The 12,889-nt window shown below is 36.4% G+C and overlaps 1 protein-coding gene across 2 annotated transcripts in view; it reads left to right on the forward strand.

Annotated features, from left to right (window-relative positions):
• Positions 1-11,958, forward strand: part of LOC127975523 (protein kinase C-binding protein NELL2) — a 41,954-nt gene extending 29,996 nt beyond the window's left edge. The window contains exons 16-20 of one of the 2 annotated variants that reach the window (XM_052579668.1): positions 6,174-6,314; positions 6,492-6,685; positions 6,775-6,951; positions 9,767-9,994; positions 11,207-11,958. In XM_052579668.1, the coding sequence (XP_052435628.1) occupies positions 6,174-6,314; positions 6,492-6,685; positions 6,775-6,951; positions 9,767-9,994; positions 11,207-11,248 (782 nt within the window). In that variant the 3' untranslated portion in view covers positions 11,249-11,958. The remainder of the gene's footprint in view (positions 1-6,173; positions 6,315-6,491; positions 6,686-6,774; positions 6,952-9,766; positions 9,995-11,206) is intronic. The other variant, XM_052579675.1, reaches the window with a different exon arrangement.
• The last annotated feature ends 931 nt before the right edge of the window (positions 11,959-12,889 follow it).

Raw genomic sequence — 12,889 nt, forward strand, 5'->3', positions numbered from 1 at the left:
AATTCAACTCAGATTGTGAAACTCTCGGCAGTGCTGAGGTGGTATGGAAGCCCAGGTTTCTTTGACAGTGGCCTTCAGCTCATCTATATTTTTTTTCCTCTTGACAATACCCCATAGATTCTTTATGAGGTTCAGGTCTGGTGAGTTTTCTGGCCAGTCAAGCACACCAACACCATGGTCATTTAACCAACTTTTGGATCTTTTGGCAGTTTTGGCAGGTGCCAAATCCTGCTGGAAAATGAAATCAGCATCTTCAAAAAGCTGGTCAGCAGAAGAAAGCCTGAAGTGTTCCAATATTTCTTGGTAAACGAGTGCAATGACTTTGGTTTTCAAAAAACAAAATGGACCAACACCAGCAGATGACATTGCACCCCAAAGACTTTGAAAACTGAACACTTGACTTCAAGCAACTTGGGCTTTGAGCTTCTCCACCAATGAAATACAAAACTTGCTCTCATCTGAAAAGAGGACTTTGGACCACTGCGCAACAGTCCAGTTCTTCTTCTCCTTAGCCTAGGAAAGATGCCTCTGATGTTGTCTGTGGTTCAGAAGTGGCTTCTAAACTAGCTTCTGTGTCACCAATCCCTAAGTACCCTTCGCCTGATAGTTTATTCAGATTCATTCTTATTCAAAATCAGAGGTCTTCAACCCTGCTCCTGGGGACCCACTGTCCTGCAAAGGTTATTTCCAACCAGCTTCAGCACTCCTACCTGTGTATTTTCAAGCAACATTGAGAAGCTAGATTTGCTGCCTCAGGTGTGTTTGATTAGGGTTGTAGCTAAACTCTGCAGGACAGTGGTTCCCAGGGTTGAAGACCTCTGTTTTAGACCACCTGCTGTCTTTTGTGTGCATCTTTTTTTTTGTGTGCACCTTTGCAGCTGCAAAATATGTTTGAATAGTAACAGTATTTCTGAACATTTTCAGGCTGGTTTTAAAATTCTACACAGCACAGAGTCTGCCCTTTGAAAGGTAATACTGATGCTGGTAATACTATGGCTTTAGTGCTTGACTAGTGCTTGCTAGTGTTTGACTCAGCTCTTGTTTTGTTATAGTCTCACTTGAGTGCTGGATCGGTGTTAGATGCAGTGTATTTGAATGATTTTGTTCCTTTCTGTCCAACAGGAGATTCTCTATAAATATAATAAAGCATTCTTCTTTCATATTATGTTTTACATGTGGTGTCCCTCAGGGTTCAACTTTGGCACCATTAATGTTTTCACTTTATATATTACCCATTGTTTCTATTTATGGAATTGTGTGTGTAGTATCATTGCTACGATGATGATACCCAACTTTACATGCCATTTATGTGCAATGACAGGTATGCCATGAATCAATTAATCCAAGAATTGAAATCATGGCTAACCAATACATATGTATTTTTTTGCATATGAAGGATGATAAAACGCAAATTGTTTTGAAGGGCCTACCGAGAAAACTGATTTGATTCCTGTTTACTTAGGTTCTGTCACTCTATATCGTTCTTTTGATGCCAAGGATTTGGATTTTATTTTGGATAATGGCCTAAAGCTAAACAAACAAATCAATCCTGTTGTCAGCTCTAGCTTTTATCACCTTCAAAGGTTAACAAAAGTTAAACCCTTCCAAAGTTCTGAGATTGAAATGCATGCTTTTGATTCATCATGGCTTGATTATTGAAATGTGCCATATTATGGGCTGCCTGTCTCATCTATTAATAGACTTTAATTGGTCCAAAATTAAACATGAAACTTAAACTTAGTCCAAAATTGCTCTTAACAGATAAGTTGGTGTATTTTGATGTGAGAGGTAAAATGGGGCTGGACTTTGTCACTGGACAAAGCTTTATTAAGCATTATGAACTCAATGGTTTAATGTTAAAAGGCTTAGATGATTGATTTGTTTCAAACATGCTATTCAACAGAGGTGGAAAGAGTACAAAAATATTCTACTCAAATAAAAGTACCATTACATGAATGAAATTTTACTTAAGTACAAGTAAAAGTACCAGTCTAAAAATCTACTCAAGTAAAAGTAAAAAGTAGCTCGTTTAAAATTTACTCAGAGTAAAAATTACTTCGTTACATTTTAACAGTGGTGGGGAGGCAAAAATGGGACCAAGGGTGTCAGACTCAGTTCCTGGAGGGCCACAGTCCTGCACAGTTCAGATATAACCCTAATTAAACAAACCTGATCCAGCTAATCTAATCATTTAGGTTTATTTGAAAACTACATGATATGTGTGCTGGAGCAGGGTTAGAAATAAACTCTGCAGGGCTACGGCCTTCCAGGAACTGAGTTTGACACCCCTGGGATAGGCCTATTAATCTCAAACTAGTTGTTTTTAATTAAAGGAATCAGTTATTTAGAATAATAAGACATTTGGGCTGTTACCAGGCAAATCAGTATCAACAAACTCATCTTTTCAATGCAGACGAAATGCAGAAGCTGCTTGGGAAGTGGCATTTAGATGTATTTACACACTGTTTAGTGCAGGACAAGAATGCATTTACAAATCTGCAGTTATAAATGCATGAATAATGTTTTGATATACAAGGCATAAAATGTTGAATACTCATTTGAAATGATAAGAAATTAATTATTTAAAAAAAAATCAAAAGATACTTTAAATGTGAAATTAAAATGGCCAGTATGTGTCAGCAAGTCACTGTTAATAAGTGAGTCACTGGGATTGAACCGAATCATTTAAACGGTTGATTCATTCAGGAACGAAAAACAGTCATGTTGCTCAGAGACGCAAAACTGTGCTTTGGTGGCTGTGTTTGGAATTATTTTTTGTTGTAAAAATAGAGCAAAAACAGGCAATATGGTATCTAAAACGCAAGTCTCTTAATTAACTTGTTTACTGTCCTGTTGTAAAAAAAATTATTATATTATATAATTATTGTATATATATATATATATATATATATATATATATATATATATATATATATATAATCATGATTTTTGGAGGAAAAGACATAATTCTTTGTGTGATTTTGATTTAATATATGAAATTATATAAATATGTAAATTTCTGCCCCTATATCTTCAATTTTGTGATCATTCTAAATGCGCTTTACAAGACTGAATCACACAGTGAAAGAACGCACTGTAAATGCGCGCACATTGTTAAAACAACAATGATATTATCGCAGACCATATATATCGCACAGTCCGCACCAGTCTTTTTGGCTAATTTGTGCAAAACCTCTTGCTAAAATGTCAAAGCTTCATTTTAACCACCAATGCAACGATGCAATTATTTAGCTTACCTCTACATGCTTGCGAAGGGTTGATGTCGAGATTTTATAAGCTGCTAGTTGGTCTCTGTAGGTAAGCACAGCTTACACTGAATAATAGAGCATGAATATGGCCAAGGGTTCACTTCATTTCCTTCGAGTTCAACTTCAGAATATGACTGGGTTTCGTTTTCAGCGGTGTCTGCACCACTAACGCCTGTTTTGTCCGTCTGCATCTTTCTTGTTATTTTAGCGCCAGTTTGCCCTCCTGCCCATTATTTACTGACGTAGTTTCCAGGGAGCGATTTTCTTTTTTTCTTTTTTTTTACTCAGTAATTAATGTGTTTTCAAATGTAGCGAAGTACAATACTTCAAACAAAATATACTTAAGTAAAAGTACAATTACAGATTTTAAAAAGTAGAAGTACACAAAAAAGCTACTCAATTACAGTAACACGAGTAAATGTAATTCGTTACTTTCCACCTCTGCTATTCAACTATTCACTTCATAGGACAGTGATTGATGAACTACTGTAGAGTTGTGTGGACTGTTTGTGGATTATTGTGGTGTTTTAATCAGCTGTTTGAACTCATTTTCTGATGGCATCCATTCACTGCAGAGGATTTACTGTAAGGTAATGCAAAATTTCTCAAAATCTTTTCCGATGAAGAAACAAACTCATTTACATCTGGGATTGCCCGAAGGCGGGTACATTTTCAGCAAATATTCATTTTTAAGTCAACTCCGCTTATAAACTGACCTTGGTTTTTGCTGCTGCAAACAAATGCAAATATATGAGGATCCCAAATGCTGAAGATGGAACAAATGAGATGGAGACAGTGTATTGTGCTGTCGACTTGTGACATTCCATGACAAATTAGTGGCAAGGCTGCAGGACAACGGGAACCCTGGGGGTTTGCCCATGAATACACATTCAATCAATACTCGCTACTGCTTACTGACAGCATAAATGCCAGCCTTTCCTCTGAGAGAGATGAGTGCAGTATGTGTTTATGCTCAAGGAAGAAAATGAATAAATGTCATCAGCACTGCCTACATTTATGTATTATTCAGCACTGTTTGTGTTATTTTCGTCGTTCTTTTGTTTTTGAGGGATAGGGAATTTAGTGTTAGGCAAGTGAAATCTTTAGAAAAAGAGTGGAAATTGAAGTCAGAGGAGTGAAAAATATTCAGAACCCTTGCAGGAAAAAATCGCACATCAGATATTCCACTTATGTTAAAATGTACAACATAATGTTCTCTTAAAGTGACAGTTCACCGAAATGAGAATGTTCTGTCATCATTTACAAACTCAAATGTACAATAACCTTCTGTTAATCACCCCAGATTCAATAAATGTAATATGAATTTTTAACATGTGCGGATGTTCAGTGTTAAGCATTTTTAATGTACAATATTTAAATATTTAAATAGAGCTGAGGCAGAGTAAAGGTTAAACATTTGCACTTCAGTATGTCAGAATTATGTCAAAATGTACATTTTTGAGGGAACTATCTCTTTAAAGATTTCTCAGCCCATGCAATACTAACATGCAACACTTGCAAACCTAATTCAAAAGGTCCTTTAGGTGGTTTCTCATTTTCTGTGCTCTTTCACAAAGACTCTCAAGGCTACATACATTTTTTCACTCTCACACATACACATACCCACAAACACACAATATTCATCAGGCTTTTGTTTAACCCTGTCTGCTCAGCCTTGCCTTCACTCCAGACATTGAACTTGGCATTGAAGTACAATGTAATACACCGCTCTTTTAACAATCTAATGAGATAGGTGAGGTGAAACACATTCGGTAGCTTAAGGTTAAAGTCACAAAGTCATTTCTCTACCAGTCTTCCATTGTGGTTGAAGTTGTCATTGAACTGGCTGGGTGTGTGGGAGTGTAATCCAAGGACAAGTACTGAAAATTTAATAGATTCTGAAGAGCATCATTATCAACAGCTGCTGGATATACTCCTTTCAAGACGCCCATGGCAAAAGCTCTATTTATCTCCCTACCTTTGTGTCTGGTGTGAGGACAGACATCAAATATACTTATGTAGATTTGCAACCATTTAGGAATTTGAAAAGATTGTGGAAACAGGACAACACACTCTAGCATAACTCAACATTACAATACACACTTTGCAATAATATTACAATAATAATATTACAATTTAAAATAATTGTTTTATATTTTAATATATTTTTAAAAAATGACATTTACTCCTGTGATGGCAAAGCTGAATTTTCAGACAGAAATCATTTTAATATGTTAATTTGGTGCTCAGGAAACATATATTATTATCATTATTGTTGAAAACAGTTGTGCAGATTTTTCAAGATTCTTTGATGAATAGGAAAAGATAAGTAAATAAATGAATAATGTAAAAAGTGTGTGTGTGATAGATATATAGTATATACATTTACAATTAGTCATTTAGCAGATGCTTTTATCCAAAGTGACTTATAAATGAGGACAATGGAAACAATCAACAATAAGAGAATAATAATAGTATATAATGTATACACACAAACACACACACACACACACAATCTTTAAGTGTCTTTCTCTCTTTAAATGGCATAATAGATCATATTAAATATTTCAGAGTATTTTTAACTTTTGACGTCATTCAGGTACAGTTGTCCTCAACTAAAGTGACACTGTGACTTCATAGGGTTTGGTAGCACTTTATTTTACAGTCCTGTTTTTCATGTACATACTATGTACTTATTATAGTAATTACAATAACTATGTAATAACTAGGTACTAACCCTGAACCTACCCCTAAACCTAACCCTACCCCATGTAGTTTCCTTGTATTACCAGAACTTTCTTAGATAAATACACTGTAATTACACTATAAGTACATGTTAGTACACGTACTGTAAAATAAAGTGCAACCGGGTTTCTCATGCGTGTCTCCACCTTGTCTCTTTAGACATCGACGAGTGCTCCGATGGATTTGTGGAGTGTGACAGTCGAGCCACTTGCGTCAACCTACCTGGCTGGTATCACTGCGAGTGTCGTGATGGCTACCATGACAACGGAATGTTCTCGGCCAATGGAGAGTCGTGTGAAGGTAACTTGTTTCGAATGAATGGAAATCAGTATAGTATAGTATACTCAGCTTGCTGTGTGTCCGTAGTTACGACATACACTAGCTAACCAGGTCATGCAAACTAACTAAACTATGACTGCTTGGATTAATCAAGTGACTTACTTTGGCTTTGGTGTCTCCTTTGTTTCTGCATGGCAGACATTGATGAATGTGAGATGGGGCGGCACAGCTGTGCTAACGACACTGTGTGCTTTAACGTGGACGGAGGTTATGACTGCCGCTGTCCGCACGGTAGGAACTGCACGGGCGACTGCGCCCATGATGGGAAGGTCAAACACAATGGGCAGATTTGGGTGCTGGATGACGACAGGTGCTCGGTCTGCTCTTGTCAGGTGAGACGAAGGGGTTGATGGGAATTGCAGTCATAAGGAAAACAGTTTTTTTCTTTTTTTACTCTCTCCATCTTTCTGTCCTATTTTAGTCAGGGTTGGTGATGTGTAGACGGATGGTGTGTGATTGTGAGAATCCCACAGTGGATGTGTTGTGCTGTCCTGAATGCGATCCTCGCTTGAGTTCTCAGTGTTTGCATCAGAATGGTTTGCTAGCGTACAGCAACGGAGAGACCTGGGTGGAGAACTGCCAGCAGTGCCAGTGCATGGTGAGTGGCAGCATGTTATGCCAACTCGATGTGGTAATGCATTCTGATTGCCAGTATATATTTATAAACTAATATGTAGTGTATGGTTGATGTTTGAAAGACCTCTTGCTAAAGAATATTAGAAAATATTCTATTAAAACAATGGGTTCCAAATGTCTGAGACCAATCGTAAAAATGCTTTTATTTTGCTTGCATTTCTATATATATATATATATTTAAATGTCAGATAAAAAAAAATGTGAAAATATTTTGTGCATTTATTATAATGTAATTATTTAATATGAGGTAAATGTAGTATTTTTATATTATTTTATATTTTTTATATGTTAAATGTCAAAAAATATAAATATTTATTATTTAGGTGTATGCATATTTTTAAATATAACATGTATAACACATTATTTGAAATATATCTTAAAAAATACATTTGAAAGTTTTTTTTTTACATATTTTTGTATTAAATTCTAAATCTAAATGTACAAATAATTAACCAACATTTTATACTTTTAATATGATTATTATTTGTGCATTTTTCAATTATAATAATATTGAATAATAATAATAATGATAACACCAACAATAATTATTGGTAGTAGTAAAAATTATTTTAGAAAATTTTTTTGTGGTTTTTGGAAAATATTTGGAAAATATTTTTCCATGAAATAAGAGCTCTTCAACCTATGACCACCCACAGCTGTTCAGCTGTTCACAAGTACATTGTCAAAAACAGCCTTAGAGTCAGAGTGAGGGTTGGAAAAGGCTCTGGACTCAAAGTAAATAACTGTACTTGAGGTAAAGAATGTGATGCAAAAGTGTGAAACATGTCCTCTTTAGTGAACAGTAAGTATTCACAAATGCACAATGCTCAGAATAAACTCCACTGTCTGTTCCCTGTGTATTAGATTCAGATTCAGAGAAACTGCTGGTCACAGTGGAACTTTCTTCAATATCTCAGTCAGGAAGTCTTGCGCCAAACCTTGAACAATGCAGTTTTCAGCCCCTCTGGTGCTTTTCCCTCCTGTGTGCTGTGTGGTTCAGCCCTGAACTTTCAACCAATAGCCATTTTTTTCTTTCTTTATGCAGAACTTTTTGCACTCTGAGAAGAATTGAATTACAAAGTACAGCTAACTCTATCTTTATCTCTTGTGAAAATCCTTACTGCAGTATTTGCCGAACTGACAATGGGTTCAAACAGGGCTCCTAAACTTGTCAGGGGATCTTCACATGACATGCCAGGCTCCCAGCTCACATTCTCTCCGAGATATTTTTTTTTTTTTAGTACACGGAGAATGACGTTTTTTCCTCCGGGTTTAGGACTGCTAAACTTGTAGGTCTGTAATGAATTCTGTTAAAGACTTCTGGACAGTTGTGGACAGTGTAACAGGCTTGTTTCCAGGCTAATGCTAAAGCCAGGCTCTGGATTAATTGCTCAATAACTGACTCTCAACTGAAAGCTCTTTTTAATCCTAGACAAGCATAGTCTGTGTCCTTTAAAGCAATTTGGAAAAAGAAACATGATCAAACAGAGTCAGTTTTGCATGGCCTTATTGAAATCTTATTAGGTTTCAGTACAGCTGCTTTTTGTTTGTCTCTTTAATGTTCTTCTTCTACCTTCAGACTGTTATCACATTCTCTTTCAGTCAGCGCTTTCTTTTAGTGATTTTCTACCCCCTTTACTCTTCGAATCCCTCCTCATCAGTTTTTTTCCTCGCTCCCTGTGAAGCATAAAGAACACAGAACTTGAAAGAGAGGAAGAGACGCCGAAAAAGAGAGAAGAACGCTTTGTATTTTAAGAATACAAAAGTGTGAGGAGTGAAAGAACAAAGAATGTTTCCGGAATGAAAAACTCCAGGAGGGTGGAGAGAGACATCCAAAGAAATATCTGCATTCCCCTTGTAATCAAGGTCTACATAACCTGCTCGGTCTGATTCGGGATGTGATCTGAAAAATATGCTGTCTTGCAGCGAAACAGCAATCATTTCCCGTCCAAAAATGAATCATTTATCTGCCCTCGTGGTTTCAAACCTGTAACTTCCCTGAAACACAAAAGGAAAGGATTTTAATAATGTGCAGAGCACTGAAGATCACTACTTGATTCATGAATTCTAATAAAATTGTGGGCTGTCTTAGCAAGTATGTTGTCCTGGTTGTTTGTTTTTGAAAGAAATGAATACTTTTATTGAGCAAGAACGCTATAAATTAATCATAGGGGACAGCAGAGACTTATAATGATAAAATATTTACATTTCAAATAAATGCTGTTCTTGCACATGCACATGACAGAGTAAAAATAAAACGAGATGCCTCACAAAGTGAATTGACTTGACTCGCCATATTAAGCAAATGATCTCCTCATTCTGTCCCTGGTTAGACTAAAGTCTCTTCTCTGTCTCACTTACTCAGACTTACCGTGCAGTGTTTGTTCGTACTGACCTTCACACACTTTTATGTTTGTCATTGCAAGTACACCGTCACTTTATCCTTGCACCTGTGGAAAGCATCCAAAAAGGATCAAAGCTTTGATATGTTTTGACACATCACCTGCAGTCGAGCAGATGTTACTCAAAGTTTTAAAGAATACTGGAGGAAACGGAACCCTGTGTGTGACTTTATTAATCCAGCTCTGACCTAGGAGTGTCGTATCGATCCTTCATTACACGCTCCTCTCTGGATCATTAAGGGCAATACACTATTTGTGATTTGCAGCATGTTAAAGAAGAAGTGTGTAATTTATGTCCTCAGTGAAAAGAATTGTGAAAATATTGATTCTGTTCTGTACAGGGCTGAAATATGTCTCTGTCTGTGTGTTTCTCAGAGGGGTGAAGTAGACTGCTGGCCGATATCGTGTGCGCCGGTGGCTGACTGTGAGTTTACAGTGGTTCCAGAGGGCGAGTGCTGTCCACGCTGCGTCTCGGACCCCTGCCTGGCCGATACCATTCGGAATGACATCACCAAGAGCTGCGTGGATGAATACGGGGTCACTCGCTTCAGCGGCTCTGCTTGGACCAAGCACGGCATGGAGTGTTCCCTCTGCCAATGCAAGGTACTTGACATTTACATAACCACCCACAGACACACGTTGCAAGTCACCAAGATCAAGCACTTTATTTATTATTGAGTATTTGGACATAAACCCTTGTGGTTGTCATTATTTTTAAGCTGGGTCCTTTCACATAAAACAAACACCGCTTTCATGGGGTTTCATGGACATCTGGCTAATTTATTTTTAATAATTTTAATACCGATTAAGTCAAAGGCAAATGATTTTGGTGGTGCTCCCAGTCACAGCTTTGATTTTATTGTTTTGGTGCATATAAATATTATTCATAAAACACTTGCCAGCGAGATCCAAAAATCTGAGACCCCACTGAATAGAGACCCCTAAAAACTAATCTAAACATGGAAATATGCAAAGGTTTCCAATTTAGAAAAATTGAAAGAAATCAAAGAAACTTTATGATATGGTATCATTAATGAACCTTTTTTAGAGACTTTGTTGACACGTTTCCACGGTTGTTAGCATTGTAAATCTAGCAATACCTTTTGCGAGATGTTAACTCCCAGTTTTGAGAAGAAAAGTCAGAGTTGCCAGATGAAAAATATTCTGCGGCAGAAAAAAAGGTCAGAATTGTGAAATGTGGACTTGGAATGGCAAGAAAGTAAGTCACAGTTTATATCTTGCAATTCTGAGTTTATATCTTACATTTTTGACTTTTGATATAAACTCAGAACTGCAAGAACAAAAGTTTGAAGTGTGAATTAAAAAGCCACAATTACCTTTTTTTTCCCCATTCCATTGCGTAAATGGGCTTCTTTGTAATTTTTTGAATATACTGACGATGTATTTTCACTAGTGGTCTCTGACATTTGAAGTCCTCTCTTAATGATGGGGTAAGTCATTAATAGACAGATAGCTTAGAAACACGGACAGTCCAGCTGAGCTCAGGGAAAACGGTCCCGGATGCTGTGAGATTTGACTGTGTGAGATGAATGGGATGAATGCAGGAATAAAAAACAGTAGTCAAGCACCGGAGAGAATAAATCTACTTATTTAAGCACCTTATGTGACTGGCCAAGGTCATCAGCTACATTTGAGCCGAAAGATGAATCATGAGAGTCTGTACTGATGCTTATTCAATGCATTACACACTTACAGTATGGAAATGGTTGAGTGAGTGTCAAAATGACTGCTTTTCTTTTTTGACAAATGTCTTCTTTCTTTTCCTTCCCTCCCTCCCTTTCTTTTCCTCTACAGAATGGTCACATCTGTTGCTCTGTGGATCCGTTGTGCCTTTAGTCCTATTCAAAGGCAAAATGTCTGACTACTTCTTCTTTTCTCGCTCTTCTTTTGTCTGTTTTACTTTTCCCCCTCTTTGTCTCGGCTCTCTGTACAGTTCCATCCCCTTAAGAAGATAATTTTTTACCAAATCCTCACATGTACTATAACATAAACAATTAACAGATAGCTAAGTCACTCTTAACACAAGATAAAGGTAACTATCAGAAAACCGAATCGTTTTAGCTTTGAACAGTGTTTAAGATTTGCTTGATGCATTTGATAAGATGTTTATTTGTCATTTATTGATTATCATCAGAAACCATGACGCAATATTCAGATTAAGAGGTCAAGTTTAGCTAATTCCATTCAATTTTCAGAGTTCAATATCAAAACTATGTTGAAAAAATAAAGGTTAACTTGTTATTGATGGCAGTATTTTCTGCTTGATGGGTTCAACAGACTGCAGACATGGTAAAATCATTAGTAATTGACCTACAGGTCTTACCAGTATTTACTTCTTTCAGTATTAATGGTTGTTCTGCTCCCTCCCGGGGAAAATATGACCTTGATGTTGTGAATAGTTAATTTAATGTGTTTCTTTTGAATTCTGTCTTTACTTTGATGTTTTATGTCACACCTTCTGTCAAATTGATGTTTTGTTTCCTTCGATTGCTCGGTGCACTATTGTGACATGGTGAAATAAAAGGTTTCCATTGAAAAATATAGAAGATGTATTCTTGTTCTTTTTTATTAATTTAACTCAAAACACTCTAACAAATCTAATTGCACAGCCAGCAGTTGTGTATCAGAAACTCTCACATGCTGAATTCCATCTGAAACATTTTTGTTGCCATTAACTAATTATTATTAATTAGCTGTGTATCATATAATGTTTGTATGTATAAAATAATTACATTTATTCATGTTTTACACATTAGACTCTCAACAGAATTTGTTAATTTTTAGGATGTTTGATGCATATCATGTTTAAGTTGTTTATAATAAGGTTTGCAAAAGACAAAAAGTATGAATTATAAGAAATGCAGCTTTTAACCTATTGTACTTTCAAGATGTGAAGGATTTCAGAGTTTGTTATATTCTGATTTTGATTAAAGATTAGGGATTACAAAGACAAACAGTTTCCTTTAGAATAATATGCACAGATGAATCTTTCACAGACTAGATAAGATTTTGATTTAATCTTGACTGTAAGTATATTTTTGAGGGCAATGAGGGTTTGAAACAGACAATGAAACATCAGAATTAGTTTTTTTCAGCATCATTATTTTGTCCACTTGATTCCATTCCTGTTGAATCATTGTCATCCTCCAAGTATCTTTATTATTTCATATCTTTTTATTATAACTTTCTGTCTCTATCTATCAATTTGGTGTCTGGATTCTTCTGATGCAGGCTGAACTTGGGTTTATTTTACTGCCAGTAATCCTGTGCAATTACACTTGGTTTGAATAGTTGGTTGATAGTGGCTGGTTCTGTTTACCCGGCCTATACAGCCTCTCTCATCTCTTTCTTTCACACGCACACACTGTTTTCCCGATGCAGGAGATTACCGCAGTGTGATGGCTCTCATTTCCGTGATTTTACTGATCCCACAGATTAGGGACCATACTGCAGATCTGATGTCACTGTGCCAGCCCT

This window comes from Carassius gibelio, chromosome A4 (genome assembly GCF_023724105.1).
Source record: "Carassius gibelio isolate Cgi1373 ecotype wild population from Czech Republic chromosome A4, carGib1.2-hapl.c, whole genome shotgun sequence".
Classification (NCBI taxonomy): Eukaryota; Metazoa; Chordata; class Actinopteri; order Cypriniformes; family Cyprinidae; genus Carassius; species Carassius gibelio.